General features: G+C 38.1%; 1 protein-coding gene across 3 annotated transcripts in view; it reads right to left on the reverse strand.

The window, feature by feature from the left end:
- Positions 1–18,411, reverse strand: part of ANTXR2 (ANTXR cell adhesion molecule 2) — a 165,618-nt gene extending 147,207 nt beyond the window's left edge. For all 3 annotated transcript variants that reach the window (XR_013827924.1, XM_079919182.1, XM_079919181.1), the window contains exons 1-4: positions 17,620–18,411; positions 16,895–16,966; positions 14,792–14,863; positions 228–309 (exon numbers count right to left, since the gene is read on the reverse strand). Coding sequence is in view for 2 of the 3 variants with exons in the window: in XM_079919182.1 (XP_079775308.1) it covers positions 228–309; positions 14,792–14,863; positions 16,895–16,966; positions 17,620–17,771 (378 nt within the window). In the remaining variant the exon portion in view is untranslated. The remainder of the gene's footprint in view (positions 1–227; positions 310–14,791; positions 14,864–16,894; positions 16,967–17,619) is intronic.
- Positions 18,412–19,769: the final 1,358 nt, after the last annotated feature.

The following is a 19,769-nucleotide window of genomic DNA, read 5'->3' on the forward strand; positions in this document are numbered from 1 at the left end:
AGAAAATGGAAAATTCCATAAAAGGCAAAATGCCAACCAAACTTTTCTTATCACCATGGTAAATGTTTTCTATCTGTCTTATCCCTAGAACAACTAAAAGCATTTTTTTTTTAATTTTAAGGTAAACATGTAATGGGGTCTTTCAATTTTACTAGAGAGTTATAATTTATTTCATTACAGAGTAAGAAAACATTCTCTCCCATACTCATAAATGTAAAAGAACTTACTAGCTTTAGTCCTTCATGGATGTATGTCTCTCCTACGGGACTAACACGTTTTAAATTGTCCAAGCCTTCACTGATTTTGCCTCTGAAAATAATATAATATCAAATTAAACAAAAGAAAAATGAAGAAAGACCATCATAAGCACCTCTCAAAAAGCACGGCAGTTTTGCAACTAAAGTTTCTTTAGTAAGAAGGAAAGGAAAGAACATGGGCTTTGAGGGCAGATAGCTCCTCATACTTTTTGTCATTTTAATGAGTATTTAACAATATCTGTATTGTAACCATAAAAAATAAAAGTACTAACAATGGGAAATGTCTTGAAAAAGCCAGGCATATTCTAGGCATTTTGAGCTGAGAACAGATACCTTCTATCACATTTGTTTTACTAAATGCTGAGGAGTAAACATTTTCCTGCATTCAAAAAAAACAAGGATGGAGTAGGTCAACTTAAGTGAAAAAGTATTTCTGCAGCACTCACCCCACCCCCCTACAAGTCAGAAATCTTCTTGTGTTATCTGCAAATTCCTAAGGCACGTTACTTAACCCTTACTTATGGAAATTAACATTTCCTATATTTGTCTCCCAAAGTCTCATGATCTAGTCACTTCTGTGGCTTCTTCTCACCCATCCAGACACCAGCTCATTCTCTTGAATATTGTAGGTACTTAATACATATTCGATGAACAAATGAAAGAATAAATGATTGGATGGATGAATGGATGGATGATAATGGTTCTTGACAGAGACAATATAAATGAAAAAGAGGAAAAATCATAGAATAATCTTTCTCATCATGACTAATTAGCTGTCTCAATGGAGTATGTATAAACAAAGTATGACTACAATATTAACAGCTATTTTGTGTGTATAAGTAAAAGACTCATTTTTCAGGTTTTTTAAATATAGATTCCAGACACCCCTTTGAAAATAAATCACAAGAATCTTAAGACACAAATACAAGTGTTGCAAAAACAATCCAAAACAAAGTCAAATTTTCTTTTTAAAATTAAAAGATCTGGAGAGATCTGAAAGATATTATTTTCAGAATTTTAGCCTTTAAATAGAAGCAAAAAAAATATCTTTCTAAATAAAAAAGTCATGATATGGTAAACTGAAGTATAATGCTTTAAATAAAACATGAAGAGCATCCACACTCCTGAGGATGATAGATTAAAAAATTAACTGTAAAAAGTATATTATCTGAACATCAAGGAACTTACTGGGGTCACATACAAAATTTTATATACATATATATATTTGTGTGTGTATATACATACATAAGTATATCATACACATATGTGTATGATATGTATACATCATACACTATTAAAACAAATGTCAAAAATAGTAAAAAAAAATTATTCTGTCATCTGCAATGTTGTGTTTCCAATACTTGAAATAAATGAGTCATTCACCAGAGCCACATTCACATTTTTAAAGTAACTTATTGATTCTATTTTAATATTGTAATGAAAATTATTATCAGACAAGTTCTCCATCTCAAGAAGTTTCCAGATAACACAAGACAACTTTCAAAGTATAATCCTAATCTTCCTCCTTCCTAATTCAGTCGTCTCTACCAACCCATGTTGATTGTCTCTTAATCCTTGGTTTAAAATCTACCTACTCTGAACCTATCTCTAACTTCAATGTACTCTTTTTTCTAAGGTGCCGCAAACATATTCACGTTCAACTTTTACTACATTGAATAATTCTGTTTCTTAAAAACATTCTACTTAAAAATAATTTAATGAATTTAATTTAATTTTTTTACTTCTTAACTAGACTGGAAGTTTACAGTGGACTATCACCATGTCTATTATTTTTAATGTATCCCCTAACTCTGCGCTAACTACTTATTATGATGCCTTTTACAAAGTAAGTGTTCAATAAATTTTTCAATCTACCATAGGAAAAAAATTCATAATTCCACAGATGATGGAGTAAATTACATAATTTATAAACTTGTTTTATCTAAATATTTATGTTTTAATATCTACAGAAACAACTTGAAACTGATTCTGTCTGAATGCAGATAAAAACCAAATATTTGGTACTTCACAAAACTGAGTGGCAGCATGTCCTCAAGCATTAACGTTTGCTGCCAAAAGAGAAATGAAAAAGACAACTGAAATCCAAGTTTACGCAAACAAATTTTGCATGGTGAAAATCACCTTCTCCATTCAGTTCAGATTCAGCTCATCATTACTTCTGAGGACCAGACAACACCAGCAGAAGACTCTAAGCTGAAAGAACTTGACAAATGTGGGATTCAGAGTGTTTGGGAAGGTAGGTCTCTGCTGGCTCATTTCACCGGAGGAAGCAGAGCACCTCTTGCTTTTCTATGTGTACCCATACCTGCCACCATAATATTCTAAGCTGCTCTGAATTGCATCATTACTTTTACAGCTGCAGAGTCATAAGAGGAAAAGTGTTCCTTGCCCATAGCCAATAACATCAACATACATTGAGTCCTGGTCTGTCACTTTCCAGAGTAACTACATAATCTGTCAGCCTCTCCTCCATCAACAAGTGTCACCAAATGGGAAATGGAAACCAAAACAAGATAGGGTCTTTGAAGGATCCCAAGAAACTAAAAATAAGTTCTAAATTTCTCTATTAGTAAATGGTAAACTAAGGGGGAAACAAAATTATGTAGCAGGTGAAAAACACAACTCATCCATCTATACTGTGACTTAAAGAAAACTCTAAGGGAAAGCAAGGGAGAAAATGATAAAAAATAAAAGAAGAAAAAAAATGGGTATGTTAAGGAGATCAGCTCCAATCCAACATCATCTTAGAAGATCAGCTTCACTGAGTCTTATGGCTTCAGGGTTATGTCTTCAGCTACGAGGAAGAGCAATATCGAAACTACTTTGGTGTTTGTTGTGAAGCTGTCGTTAAGGGTGCTGCTCAAGACACACAAAGTCCCCGATGAGGTCACACAGCAGAAGTTTCTTTGCCACCCCTGAGTGATCACTATATACTTCCTCCTTTCTGCTAACTACAGCTATGTAAACTGTTTCTTGCCCTATCAGGAACCCCATGATAAATTTCTTACTCATTCAGAAAATTCTGCTAAGTTCATATGGTTATCATATTGCTACACCCTCTTTTCCAAGATCTTAAATTTTCTTTTTATATGTTATTAATTTTCTGCAATGTTATTATATTCTGTGTAGCTTCAAATACTTTTTGGAAAGAGGCAGAATTTAAACAAATAAAATAGGATATGAAACTACTGTTTTGCAGTTGTTGTTTGTTGTTGCTGAACATCAGGGGACTAATCAACTCTCTTCTTGACTTTATAACTATGTTGATTGAAAAGAGAGAATGAGGCAGGGGGTGGGAGGTGGAGACAAAAACACAGTGACTCATTTTTTTAATCTATAAAATTAACACTTTCAGCTCTGTTAGTGTCTCTCAAGTTTCTCTGCTGAGTAGGGAAAAGAAGAGATAAAAGGGAAGAGGCAGGACAAGAAGACAAGAGAAGGGAAGGGAAGGAAACCACAACTGCCATGCACTGTGCCACATCAAGGGCTTTTCTCGATCCATAGAACCCTTGGGACTGCGGAAGGTGTGCATGATGTCATAACTAAAATAAAGATGTATTTTATAAATAGTGGCATAATAAAATGGTTGGCAGAAAATTCTGACTTGCCCAATGACTTGCCCAACTAGCACAATTAAGGCATAATTTTAAGTACCTTCTACTTGTGACTAAAGATATACATTTATAAATATATCTGTATATTTAACTTGAACTTTTCAATGAGCATCATCTTAACTTTCCAGATTTTAAAGCTCTTTCCAGGTTTCAGTCAATCAGTCTACACACATTTGCTGAGCACCTACCACATGTGAATGCTGTGATCCTACACGGTGATATGAGAATGACTCATGCTTAGTCCACAGCTACCTTTACACCCATCTCTACAGATGTAGTGTCGTTCTCCCTCGAGCTGGATGCAGGGATCATCTGAAGGGCTTTTAAAAAAAATCTCTTCTGGACTCTAATGGAAGAAATTCTAATCCACTTGGTGTGTGCTGGGGTCAGGGTATTTTTTGGAAATTCCCCATAGTATTCTAATGTGCAGCCAGAATTAGGAACCTCTGATCTAATCTAATTTTAAAACCTTTCCATTTTGTTGGAATTCTCTTTTCCTTACCTATTTTTCCAGTCAGTTCTTCAATCAAAGGAGTTTTGGGGTAACTAGGATAATCTTTTAAACTGTAAAATACAGTTTCTGGAATGATATGGTTTATAGCCAAAGAGAACATGGATTATTTCCAAGCCTAATCTCATTTCCTCATCTATAAGATAAGGATGAAAATACCCACGCCATGGGGTCATTGTGATGATTAAACAGCACATAATAAGTACTGAGTTAGCTGCAGCTACTATGGTGGTTATCGTTGATATTCATCACTCCCCTGTTAGTAGGATTTTGTTCACTCAGTTTACTTTCTTCTTGATTCCAAGGCGAGCAAGCTCAGTAAACTGAGGGTTGAAAATATTTGATATAGATCCAGAAAGGAGGAGGGGAAAGGAAAAGAGAAAAGAGGGAAGAAAGTGTTATACTGAAGTTTTAATAAGGAGAAGGTCTTAGAAAGGAATTACATGGAAAGCTACAGAATGAGGTGGGAAGACTCAGGGATTGGAGTAAATCAGAGATGAACTGAAACTTTGGTTCTGCAACAAACAAACCATGTAACCATCTGCACTTATTTAACTTCCTGGAGTTCACTTTCCATAGCCATAAAATGTAAATAAGAATGGCTGTCCCAATGGAGTTTTCATTCACTCATTCCATAGAGATTTATTAGATGCCTACTATCATGTTTATAATATAATGTTATTTGGCAGCTTTGAGCATTCAGAAGGTAGTGGGCACCTGTACAGAAGGGCTGTTAGAGGAGATAGACAGGAGAAAGGAAGTGAATAGTACCCAAAACAAACCCTCTTCATTACAGTTTGTCCTCTGCACTGCTATGTTGCTCTTCTAGAAAACCTATAAATGGTGGCAGGCTGGATTTGAGGTAACAGATGGCACAATAGATAAGACTCCAGGCTCTGGAGCCAGAGAGCTCCAGCCAATTATCTAACCTTTGCATCCTTCAGTTGTTTCATGTTAAGCAAAGGTAACACCAACACTAACTCCACAGGGCTACTGTGAAAATCAAAGGAGTTAATGCATATAAAGTGTCTGGTACAAAGTGAGTGTCACATAGATATTAGTTATTGTTCTTTTAACACATAACATGTCAGGGACTGAGCAAGGTCATCTGCCAGCTCACCCTCAGTTCTTTCATTACATATCAAACCATGAACACAACCCACAGGTCAAGCATGGGGCCTTGGCCACCTTAATTCCCAGCTCTAACACTTACTAGCCTTAGTAACTTTGTGACTTTGGTAAGTTAAGTACCTTCTCTGGGAGTGCATTTCTCCCATCTGAAAATGGGGATATTGATAGTACTTATGTAGTGGAGTTGTTATAAAAATTAAAGAGACTATTACATGTAAATAGTTGGTACACTGAATGGCACCTAGGTGTTCAATAATCAATACCAACTGTCTATATCAATTCACGGTACCCCTGTCTCTTACCCATAGAAGGGAATGTAAGTAGGAATTATCGGCTTTGCTTGTCACAGTTGGGAGCCTCATTTGAGAACTTCCCTTCACTAGTCCCTCATAAAACACATAGAATTTTTACTTCATATTAAGTTATACAAACTCCAAATCATATGCATAAGTATTCAGTATTGCTCTTGAACAGTTGAGTACCAACAATCCTAAAATGTATTCCTTTTATAGCATAATTTTAAAATATTTTAGGAAAATTGTCATTTCTAATGAATAAAACTTCAATTCTCACATTTTTACATATTAATTCTTAAGACTTTGAGAGTTTGAATTTAATAATACTATTCAAAATCACAAAGGTAAAAGGAAACGTGCCCATCTATTCTAAACTAACTCAAGAAGGAAATAATGTTAATAGTAAAATAATAAAAACAAAAGAGAAAGTATTAATGTTACTAATAAACAGTTTTAATTTATATAAAAGAATAAGAGAAATGAGAGTGAGAGGCTAATAATAAATAATAAAAGTAAATAAAATCTGTCAGTCAAAATTTGCTGACATAGGTTATGGGTTACACCAAAATCTAAAGACCAGTGCCAAAATTACCAATCTACTTTGTTATTTTGGTTACACACAAGGTTTATTTTATTTTTCTCCAAGCTGGCTTGTTTATTTCTGAAAGAGATTCATCTTTGGAATTTCATTATTACTTTCCTGATAAACTATGGTAGATAATCTCCAAATATGACCTCCATCAATTCCTTCCCATTCTATATGTGCCCACTCTCCCATCAAGAGATGGAATTTATACCCCATCCCTTTGAATCTGGCCCAGCCCTGTTACTGCTTGGCAATAGAACAATGATATTCTTAGACAGCTGAGTCCAACCCTTAAGAGAACTAGAGACTTTGCTTCCTTCATCTTATAATACTTGCTCTTGGAATGCTCTTTCAGAACCCAGTTATCATGCTGTGAGAAGTCCATGCCACATGCAGAGGTCACATGGAGGAGAACCAAATTATTCCAGCTCTAGGTGTGCTTCAGAATCAACAACCACCCTCTATGACTATAGCACACCAGATAACATCATATGGGACAGAGAAACCTTCCATTTGAGCCATCAACTCACAGAATTGTGAGAGATAACAAAATTGTTGTTTAAGCCACTAAGTTTTGGGGTGCTTTTCTATGATTACTGTGCCAACTCCAGGCCTAAGCCTTAATAAGGCATGGGAGTTTCCTTTTTGTACCCTTGGTAGTTAGCTGCCATATAAAAACTTTAACTATCCTGAGACCACCATGCAGAGGAAGAAACCCAACCTAGCCATGTGCAGAAGCCACATGGAGGAGAATGAAGACTCCAGTCCACAGTCCTAGCTGAGCTCCTAGACAACAGCCAGCACCAGCACCAACTTGCGAGCCACCTGGGTGAGGTCATTTCAACTCTTCTAGCCATTCCAGCTTCACAGCTGACAACATGTGAAGCATGAGAACTGCACATTCAATGCACAATATCATGAGAAACAATAAATTGTATTTATACCACTAATTTTAGGGTAGTTTATTATGCAGTAATAGATAACCAAAATAGAAATTGTGACTAAGGTAAAAGATAAATGACCTTGAGAAGACTGACAGTAAAGACTGGAAGAGCAGTGAGCAAATTGTTATTGGAGGCTCAGTTTCATGTTCATGTCTGCTGCATTCCATTGGTTAAATTTAGTAAGCCATAGGCCCAACCCAGATTTTTTAAATTAAATATTTAAATAAAAAATACTTACATACACATATATTATATATATTATACATATTACATATATAATCATGTATACACATGTATGCATATATGTTGTATGTATTCTGTGTTTCATTGGAGGTCACAGAAGAGCAATCTATCACAAAAGCTAAAAGCTTCATGCGGCTACGCTATCAAATGCCAATTTAGATAACTGCATAATCATAAATGCTATAGGTATTTATATCATAGGTCAATTCTGTTCTTTATCCTCAAGAGAATATTAGCCAGAGATATTAGTCCTTGAAATGAACAAAACTGCAAACAAAATGTAGGCATACACAAGAATTTTATAATTAGTCAGTTACATAACATAATTAAATTTCTCTTGGAAGGCAAAACTTAGTTGATTGAGTAAAATATGAAACATAACAATGTTCTCAAGATGTTATTCATGTCTATAGAAATGATTTAGAATCTGCTTAGCATTGTACTTTACCTGAGCTATTACGTATAAAGCATTTAGCAAAATGTCTGATACATAGTAAGTGCTCAATGAAATTTATCTACTACTTTTGTCTCCTTCCATTAATAAACCACAATATTAATCAGTCTGACAAAATTAGAAAAATTACATGTGGGAAAATTTGTTCATTCATTCAAATACTATACCCATCCTAGCTATCTATTTAACTGTGTCATTATATACTGCTATACAACGTATGTAGGAAGGACAAATTGCCAAAAAAAAAAAAAAAATTATTCCCTACTAGCTCCTCAACTTAAAAATTTTTTAAAGTTTTCAAAAGAGTAAAAGATGATTTTTCCAGACACAAACATTTCTAATACATCCCAAGTTACATCTTAGTAACTTGTACTTTATATAAAAACTTGCTTATTCTTTATTTAACATGTCACTCTAAAGCCAATATATGCCAAGGTCTCTGTGGTCCAGATTCCAGACCGATGAATCCAAGGTAAAGTCCTAGATTCAAAAATATCTGCTTAAAAAATGCCCCACACAATCTGGGTTCGTGAAATTTTTTTCTCCAATTTAGTCTACGCTTACCAAAGTGTGGTACACAGATCACATCTAAAGTTCACATCTGCTGTATCTTGAATGCTTACACTCCATGTCCCCATTCAATGCCTTGCTGGGCCATGAGAAACCAACCTCTGCATTTTACCACCTCAGTGTGCCAGGTCTGTCTTCCAGGCACAAGCAACAATGTATTTAATTTTCTAGAACACACTCATTAAGCAGATATGGGACTTCACTGAAAGTAACTGTTCACATATGCACAACCAGAATCCAAGATGCTGCCATGCCCAGACCTCTCAGGATTACCAAACGTGTGGCCCAAACTGACTTTTCTAAACAGGAATAATTAGTTCCCCAATAGAATCAAAACAAAAACAATAGAGTCACTTCCTCTCACTGAGTCACTGGTTTGTAAGAGAACAGAATACACCTAGAGGATGAATATGTCTTTGAATTATGACAATTCTGACTAATTGTGAAAACTGGAGAAGGGGGGAACAGAGAGAGTCTGAGGCAGTGCAGTGGTTAGGTAGTCACGCTCACGAGCCACACCCAGGTGTAAATTCTGGCTCTGACTCCCTAGCTGTGTCACTTTGAGCAGTCACTTGACTTCTCCAAACTTCTGCCAGAATCCTGGCACATGATGGTGATGGTGCGGTACGATGATAACCTCCAAATCCCATTTCAACCTCAGTCTCCTTTCCAACCAGTCATCAATTAGGCCTTCTCATGCATTGCATGCATTTTATCACCCCAACATTTCTATATGGTAGGAATGATTAGCTCCTTTTAGCAGACAAGCGAATTGGGCAGCAAGAGGTGAAATAACTTGTCCAAAGTCACACAGCTAGTATACAGCTCCTATGTCTTTCTGACCCAAAGTCCAATGCTGGTGTTTTCATTTTAACAAGGAGCCTTCAGGATCCTCCAAGTTAACAGCTGAATATGCTCTATTCCTAATGCTTACTCTTTCCAACCCTTGAGTTCCATTTTGATTCCAAAATAGCTGTCTCTGGCTACAGAAGTCAATAACATTTATTTTTAATTTAAATATTTGTTTAATAATAGTATTACATTGTCATTGAAATAAAATTGAATAACCTAGATGTATGGAAATTAAAAACATGAAGGCTCTCCCCACCCTGAATCTCACTGCTAAGACAATATTGTTGTTAGCAACTTGTTGCTCAACTTCCAGACTTTTTTCCATGCATTCATTATTATACACACACACACACCATAAAAACAGGTAAATTTTTGGGTTGTTTTGATTTATCATCTTTAACAGAGTATTCTGCACCTTGCTTTTCTCAATTAGTATATCTTAGATATATTTTCATGGTGATATATATGGATTTTCCAATTCTTTGAATGACTGTATCGTATCCCATTCTATGTCTAAATTTATTATAGTATCATCAATTGACGAGCATTTAGATTTACTACAATTTTCACTATAATGAACAATGCTGCAGTATTTAATTTTGCACATACCTATCTTTGCACACTGGTGTTAGTATTTCAGTAGGGTATAGTCCTAAAAAGTAGAATTGCTGATAACAGACTTCTAAACTTTTACAGATACTGACAAATTTCACTGCAAAATGAATGAACCAATTTATAAATTACCAACTCTTATAAAAGACTATTTTATCACAAGTAAATTTTTAATTCAGATTTAAAGGAATTAGAAGAAATCCTTTCAAATAATAGAAATGTGTATATTATTTAAATTTTCATATAAATTTAATCAAACGACTTCTCTTTAATTTCCCACAAGTTTGCCTAAGGAATATTTTTTCCTAAGTAATTGATTATTATTCTCAGGTCAAACAATTATATGACTTTTTCAATTTGGGGACAATTATATCAAAAAGAGAGTTGGAAATGTTTGTAACTGATCTATAACAAAAATGAGAAAATTAGCAAATATAAGTCATCATTTATCACCTCTCAAGGAGAGAAAATATATGATAGCAGTTAATAACTCAGGTTCTAGAGTCAGACCAACTCAATCATTCATTCAACAAATACTTACAAGCATCTACTATGGGCCAAGCCCTGTTCTAGGTGTTAGATATATGGGTGAAGGTAAACAAGACAAAGAGGACCCCTCTGCTCTCATGCAGTTTACATTAGGGTTATGGAGATAAAATAATTTGATTAACAGAACAATTTCAAAAAGTGATAACTAAATAGAGTATTGTGAGACGTTACCAGGGAGGTGAGGCAGGATTTCTTTACACCTGATGGTGAGGCAAGGCTTCTCAAAGGAGGTGATGCGTGGGATGAGGCCTCAATAACAAGCATGAGCTGGTCAGGGGATGATCTGGGGCAGACAAAGAGCAAAGCTGCTAGTGCAGAGAGAAGGTTGGTCTGTTCAGGGAATGGAAAGAGGGCCAGTATACAAAGCTATGGCATACAATGTTGTAGGAAAGGTTTGGGTGAGCAAGCAGGTAGGGCTTTTAGGCCATTGGGAAATGTGTGCTTTCTATTCTAAGCCGTTAGATTGTCTTAAGCACAAGAGGGGCATGATCTACTTTACGCTTTAAGGGACCATTCTGGCTAATATACTGCCCACCACTGATTAATTGTGTGTTTTGGACAAGTTACATTACCTTTCTCAGCTTCAGTTTCCTCATTTATAAAGTTGAGATAACAGTATCTGTTACATGGAGTTGATATAAGGGTTAATGGAAAGCATTTTGCACAATATCTAGCACATAATAATTGTTCACTAAATGTTTTTGATTAACTCACTTTTACATCATTAAGATTACATTAAGCAGAACTAAGCATAATTCACTACCCCCAACACAATAGCTAAGAATATCCTTTAAAATTAGTCCTGATTCAAATTCTCTAATATTGAGAGGTTGGATATTTCCATATTGAATCAACAGTCAGCACTTTCCTCTTACCTGATCCTATAATACAGCCCTGAGCTATATGTGTTTGTGTATGTGTTTGTGTACACAAACAGCCCCCTACTGTCACATAGATTATTCATCCTTGTGTTACCTCCAGAGTCTACAATGCTCAATACATCATATACAGATAGGGCAGGCAAAGCAGGTAGGTAGGTAGGTAGGTGGATGGACTAACAGATATATGGAAGATAAAAATCATGGGGGCAAAAGAAAAAAAGAGAGTGCTTCAAATTGAATTATTCAAAATAATAATATTTTTAAATCATGAGTATATAAAATGCATAACTGATCATTTCCTGCCATGTGTATTATTCTATTCATGCATTTACATAGTACCGAATTCATGCTGAAACCCTAACAGAAGACACAGCCCTACTGTAAGGACTTACTGTCTTCCAATCTTGCTTCATCTCTACTGAAAATATTTAGCAACACTCTGAGAAACATGAAAGAGGTACTTCTCATATTTACCAAGGTACTGACGAATTATAAGTAATAGAACCAAAATTGTGAAACCTGCTATATTTGACCTTTGCATTTTCCATGCACTCAGATCTCTTAGTGTGACATCGAGAAAGTTTATACATAGAATTCCCCTTTCTAGGCTCTTGAAACAAGGATCCCCAATAGTTGTGGAAACATCTGTTCAGTGATCTTGCATCTAAATATGTGAATGGTTTCTACACACTTAAAATTGTATAATGGACGAAAAGTGACATTATATCCAAATATAGAGGACCATAGAAATTTGAAAAGTCATTGATTTAATTAAATAAAATTAGTAAAAGAAAAACTAGGTTTAGAAAATAATCCTTTAGGGCAGACTGTTCTGTGATATACAAAAAACTTTTCTATGCATTGTCTTATTTTTGATCCTCACAAATCTCTTAAGAAAACATGGTAGATTATGTCTGCAGTTTATAAACATAAAAACTGACACATTGAGTAGATGATTTACCCCAAGTCTCTAATCAGTAAGTAGCAAAACTGGAGCTCTAACCCAGGCCTTCTCAGTGTACATCCTGCCACCCCAAAGTAATGCAACGTGCCAAATCGTGCAATTTGTTAAAACTGAACTTATTTCTATTTAAAAAGAACCAGAGGAGCCAACTATATTGGGGAAAAAAAAAAAGTGCAAGTAGCATTATTAAAATTCCTCCTGGAATTTTATTATAAATCCTTTCAAGCAGGATAATAATCCCTTAATATAAGCATAATTCCTCCTGATCATTAAAATACTACATACTCCCTAGCTGCAGATAATAATAATAGCAACATAAAAGCCCTCATCTCTTGAATACACATATGCCAGACTCTGTCCTACATTCTCCACATTCATTGACTTTAATTCTTACAGCAATCTTATGAAGTAGGTATTATTATTATCACCACCACCATCATCATCATTATATAAATGGAAAAAACTGAGGCATAAAGAGGTTAAGTAACTTGTCCATGACCATTTGGCAAGTAAATGGGTTCAGCAAATTTTAGGTGCAACATTACGCTGCCTTTTGAAATAGAAGCTTCTTTATCCCATTCTAACCTCTCCCCTATCAGATTCAACCAATGATAAGGGAAGAATCTCTAGTTGAGATGAACATGATTTAAGCCCTTTCCATGCATGTTTATGCAATACCAATCTTGCCGACCTGTGACTGTACTTTATCAAAGTGCTGAAGGATTCACATGTAAAGTACCTAACAGAGAACCTGGCACAATGTATGCAGCTGACAATTACTGAGAGTCTACTGTGTGTCTGGCATTATTCTAAATCCTTTTCTCTATACATACTCCATAAATGTTAACTTGTTTCTTTTTTTGTCCTAATGGATAGGCTGAATCAAAAGTTGTTTCTTTGGAAATTAAGCTGGGCAATAGAGAAAACTTTTCATGAAGGCAAGGACTGTTATATCAATGGTATAAAAAGCTGTTGTATATGGGTTGTTAGGGACTACTGTTGCTCTGGCCCTTGATGAGACCCAGATGCACATAAAAATGTATGAGAGGAAATATAAATGAGGAGACTGAGGTCATAAGATGGACTCCCCACCTACAGAGAGATTTCCTCTCCAGGAAAAGTAAAACTTAAAGCACAAAGAAATTAGAAGTTTGATTGATTTTCCAAATCAATTATGTGAATTTTAAATGTTATCTCCCTGAGTTCCTTTAAATATTATGCTTTCTCGACACTTCTTTTTTTTTGCGGTATGCAGGCCTCTCACTGTTGTGGCCTCTCCCGTTGCAGAGCACAGGCTCCGGACGCGCAGGCTCAGCGGCCATGGCTCACGGGCCCAGCCGCTCCGCGGCATGTGGGATCTTCCCGGACCGGCTCACGAACCCGTGTCCCCTGCATCGGTAGGCAGACTCTCAACCACTGCACCACCAGGGAAGCCCTCTTGACATTTTTAAAGGAAAAAAAAAAAAAAAAAACTTTAAAGACAAAACTTTTCAGAAATCCACATATGTGAAAAAAGATACAACAGCCTCCCTTGCTAAAACTACAGTTTGGAGAAATTTGATTTCAAAATAACACTAACCCATTCATTTATTCAACAAGAATTGAGCAAGAACTATCTTGCATACTTTGTGTTAAATGAAGTAGATATAAAAATGAAGTAGAAAATCTCCCTTCCCACTATGGAAAGAACCACTCTTTAAAATATGTCAAAGACTATTTCTAACTTGCCACAGTGATGGGTCCAAATGACACAGAAATGGTCATATAAAATACTATGATATTGGTTTGGGAAAAAAAATACATACACACACACACACACACACACAAAAATGAAAGCAAGTTCCTTTATAAAGGTAAACATATTCAGCATCAGTGGACCTCAGAGTAAGACTGGAGATTCAGGACGTCTGCTCAATCTAGTAGATTATCCAAATGGATCCATATCTTTCTCCTCTCTAAAATTCTTCCAATTCCTGGTTGATTAATATATTACATCTAAACATGAAAGATGTAGAACAGAGAGGGGAACAGAGAGGGGGAAAGTGGGAGGTAGTAAATACACAACTAAGGCAGAGATATGGGTTTCATTGTACATTCCACAGCCAATATGAATGATATCGATTTTCAGATTACCTGCTCTTTTATATTATTCATACTTCCTTTTCCCTCTATTAGTGAAGAGAACGAAATTGTCTGTGCACTTGCTTGATTCCACTGAGAGGCCTGAATCACCACTTGGAAATATCAATCATTCCTTTAAGATTAGTCTCTACTAAAAGCCTGCAGTGAAACGATAATGCACTAACCTGTCTCCAGTTAATGGCAAAATAATGGTTGCTTGAGAAGAAAACACAATGAAAGATAATCTCATTTGAGGGCTGCAAAATAAGAAAAGAGGCAGTTAAAACATTTTTAAAAGAAATATTGATATAATACAGATGTATAGCTAGGGAGTCTCATTTAAAATCAGTCTCACTGAATGGTTCAGGCTTCTTTTAAATGGAACTCCCTAAGCAGATACACTTAACTCTGCTCAACATTACTGCATAGGTCATTTTGGATTTAGTCAGTGCTTCTCAGCACTCAAGCACTCCTCCCTGACCCATAGGACTGTTTAGGTAGAGGCTAACTAGAAAGATGAATTGTAGGCCAATGGAAAATTTTTTGGTAGAAAGTGCTTCTTCCTTTGATGTTCTATCTCATCTCCTTCTAGGAGGCCAATCCCTTCAGAGTGATTATCATTAGCAATTTTAGGGCTGGAGAGCAGTCTGTTTGATTTAATTACCACAGCTATGAAAAGGAGTTCATACAGAAGTTATCCTGAAGTAAGATTACTTAAAGAGTGTCATGGGCAATGTGGAACAGAAGAACAAATCACATTTTCAATTTTCCAAGTCTCAAATATCACACTCCAGTTGGCAACAACTGCCCTGGTTAGCTACACCTTCTAAGCTTTAAGCCTTGAGCTCACAGAATGGTTCTAGTTTCGAAGACACTCTGTGCAACTCTTACTAAGATCTGAAACTGAAGATGTGAAAGTAAGACCTACAAACTGAAGAGCAGAATGGTATCAAAAGGTTATACATATTTGAAAAGTCATTCTCTTCAGCAGTCACCCTTTATTTACTTTCTACAATGCACTGTTGGTTAGTAACTGAGCAACTAAACTTGAACCAGAGAACTGTGTATTATAGAATTCCAATTTGTAAACCAGACCAAATAAGAGCCCCACTTCTTGGAAATATACTGAAATGACCCACTGCTTTTGATCAAAATTTATGGGACTCTGCACACTCTTGGATTAAATCAGAAAATTTATAAACAACTCTTTCTTCTGCCTTTGACATTTAAGGATATAGGGCCTTGTTTATTTTTCTCTCCTAGACAAGTTTACCTCAGACCTTGTCCAGAAATGAGTGTTATACTTGGCTTCTTAAGCAGGAGACTGATGATTAAACATGGACAAGCATACATTTTTATAGGGATAAACTTACTGCTGCCAATAACTAAAAGCAAGGATTGCCTAGGCCTCTACAGATTGTTTGAAGTTACTTGCAACATGACTTTCAAAATGTTTTGATCATCCAAGCCTGTTTTACAGAAAACATTTGGGCTAACAAGACTGAAAGAAGCAATATTTAATGATACAGCTCCTTTTCATGTCCTTTCCATTATCTTGATAAACTTGCATTTGCTCATTGCATTTTTTCTTCTGAAAAAAAAAAAAGGAGAAAAAAAAAAAGCCTCAAAAGACTAGTGTCCTAAGGTTATTTTTAAATAGGGATGCCACTAATTCCTGGTTACCTCTAAATAAGAGAGTAAGCTGGATTTCATAGCAGTTATGCTTTTTATAGGAGAGAAACCAATCTTTCCTAGTAAGGCTTATTGCATATATAGAACAGTTAAATTTTAAACCAGCCACACGCCCACATATTGCGTAAACACAAGTCGTTTCTTTAAACACACACAAGTGTCTTTCCTGGTAGTGAGTTATTAACATGTGTTCATTTGAAGTTTACCAACACTTATTATTTTTTTAATGAGGACCTCAACAATGCTAAGAATTGTATGGAAAGGAAACTATGTTATGGATACTATTAGCATAAAATTTTTAATGTGGTAAATTATGAGAAAGCATAACTGAAATTCAGAACAGATGAAAATTCAGAAAGGAAAAGACATTTGTAATTGTATCTGAAGATACTTCCCCAGAGCCTGAGCCAAGTTTCTGGGATCCAGATGAAAAAAGCCCTCAACAACTGAAGGGCTGTCCTAATAACAGCATGTGTGTGATAAGACCTTGAGGCACTTAAAAATCAACATTTCAGTAAAGGCTTTCCCTGCAAATGGTTTCCAACTTCCCTCCACATTAAACTCCCCTGCTTAGAAATGGAAAGTGGGAGAAATACCTCACAAATCTCTCTGTGAGTTGCTGGACAAAATTGTAAATTTCAATCCAGTTATTTGCCACACTCCCAGACCTGAAAAAGGAAATTGAACTGATCATAAAAGCAACACATTTACTGGGGCCTAATCTGATCTCTTCTTCAAGCAAAGTAACAGCGTCAGCATCTGAAACTTAGGTGCTACGAGAATCTAGGAAGTCAACCCATCTTCAGGGACCACCTGCCTGCTAATTGTTTGGAGTAGGATCCCAGCTCTTCAAAATAAACACAGCTTTCCTTAGAAGGAAACGTAAACCACACTGGGTATGTTAACCTTAGACTTTGCCTAGCTACAATGAAAGCGCTGCGATCAGGATAAAACCAGGCAAACTCTAGCCAGCGTGAGGCGCTGAGGACAGAGGGGCCGAGAAAGAGTCTTGTCTGGGTTACAGGGTCGCAGAAGGCTATCCCAAGTGGCCGCACTCCCATTTCCCAAGAAACTCCACAACTGGCCAGCAGTGACTACCCATCTCCCAGCGAGCCTAGCAGCTCAGGGATCCTCCTATCACCCCGCAGCCCGCAAAGATCCGAAAGCGCTAGCTTTTCGGACAGAGATAGCAACAGGGCACCCATCACCGGGTTACCCACACCCCTCCCCAGGTCGCACATACATCTCAGCCTCCCCAGCCACAGCTCACTACCCAGTGCCACTCTCACCAGAAGACCCTGCATCTCCCTCCCGCACTCACTTGTCCAGGACGAAGTAGAGATCAAAGGCTCCACGGCAGGAGGGCTGCTCCTGGGCGCTCACCAGCCCCCCAGGACCGCTGAGAGCTAACAGCCACAGCCCGGGGACCAGCCAGCTCCCGGGACTGCGCGCCGGGGAGAGCCCCGCCACCATCCTGCGGCCAGGGGTCTGCGACTCCCTCCTGCTCACAGGCCCCTCTGCTCGACTCGGTGGCGACGCTAGGGTGGTAGGAGTTACCAGGGACGCACCCTGGGGTGGGGGGTTGCGAGCAGCTAGGGCGCCGGCGCCTGGGTCAGCAGGACCTACTAACTGACAGAAGGAGGGAGACCGGGAAGGAGGGAGGTCCTAGGAGGACAAAGGGAGACTCCGCAACCGCCGCAGCTGCCGCCGGAACTCTTGACGAATCCCAGTGGAAGAGCGATCCAGTCCTCCCCCTCCCGATTCCGGAGAGTTCCTGCAGACAATAAGGGCCCTCGGCGACAGCTTGCAAGAGAAGTTCCTCCCCGGCCTCTGGTCGAGCCTCTAGCGCCCGTCTGGAACCCGGACCGAGAGTTCCAGTCCGCCGGGAGGGCTCGATTCCGGCTGCTGCAGCGCGAAGCGGGACAGGCACCCCCGGGACGCGGCCGCCGCCGCGCAAACTTGGACTGGAAACCCCTCTTCTGGTTCCCTTCCTCCGGCGGCCCAACTCCGCTCTGCACTCCAAACTTTCTTCCTCGTACTCCACTCCGGCACAGCGCAGCCGGGCGGTCCCCTTTAGGGGAGGAGGCTGAACTGGCCCCGGGACTGGTGGCTCCGGAGAAGCCACTCACAGCAGGCCAAAAGCGCGATCTGGCCGGGTGCCCGCAGTGTCAGTGTGCGCCCGAGGGCGGGGCCTGATCCGAAGGCCGCCGAGCCACACACACGCACGCTTGTGGGTTCGTGCCGAGCTGAAGATGACTAACGCTTGTCAGTTTTTGGAAAGGGGATAAGTAGTTTAGAAAAACAGATGTCCTCTAGAAACTAAACATCTCCATGTATCCTGCAGCCTCGGCCTATTTCAGCAGCTGTGCAGAGCAGCCCTCGCCATGGTTTGGGAAACTGAAGTCCAGCCATCCCAAGAGAGGCGATGCCCCCCCACCTGCACTCTGCCCCACCCCTATGACCACAAGCACACTTGCTGCACCGCTACCTAAGAAAGGCAATTTCCTCTTTTTCTATAAACCTACTTGGTTGTTTCATCTCACCAAGCCTAGAAACCAGCATGGTGGTGGGAATGGGGGTGGGGTCGGGGGTGGGAACTGAACTCTTCAGCAGTGGACAGTTGTACCTCAAAATATTTCATCCCACTGTCATTTATCTCAAGCTCCAGATATTAAGCGTTGCATCTTGCAGCAAGCTAGGCCACCCTTGCCAAACTGTGCAGGAGCAAAAGTTTGCAGGCGTTCGGATTCTCTGCTTACTCATTTTGCATTCCCTCCCTCCTCCCCCACCACACCTGTGACACCTGCCTTCCCCTGACAGAAACTGGCTTTTAGAAGCTACCAATCTCACTGGTATAAACACCAATAACTGACAGTAATGTGAAGTGTCACCTCCTCCTTTTCATTTGAATTAAATCAAGGCTTTACGATCAAAAGTTCATATACTACCTAATCACATACTGTCTTAGCAATTCTATTGGTTGTCTTGAGTATTTAACTTTTCATTTACATAATCTTTGACATACAACCAGATTTGCAAGCTCTCTGAGGATAGAAACCTGCCACTTTAACAAAGATTTATTAAGTACCTACTATGTGCTAGGCACTGTTCTAGGACCTAGAGTTAAGGCTCCAAAAAAGATGACAAGCCCCAGTTTCCATGAAACTTGCAGTCTGGTTGAGGAGGAAAAACAGACAAAAATACGTAAGTAAATGTCTGTATTAGAAGGTAGTTTGCAGAGATTTAATATATGGTAATATGATAGAGAATGACCAGCTAGATGACTAACACAAAGAAGGTAGCCATTCCAAGAACTAGAGGGGGAAACATTCCCAGCTGCTCCAACTTTCCATAAGTATTAGCTTAGAACATTCAAGAAACAGAAAGAAAAACAGTATGGCTAGAGTTCTGTGTGAAAGAGGAAGTAAGAGAACTAGGCAGGGACTAGTATATGTGCTTTGTAAACTGTTG

Source organism: Stenella coeruleoalba (genome assembly GCF_951394435.1).
Source record: "Stenella coeruleoalba genome assembly, chromosome: 4".
NCBI lineage: Eukaryota > Metazoa > Chordata > Mammalia > Artiodactyla > Delphinidae > Stenella > Stenella coeruleoalba.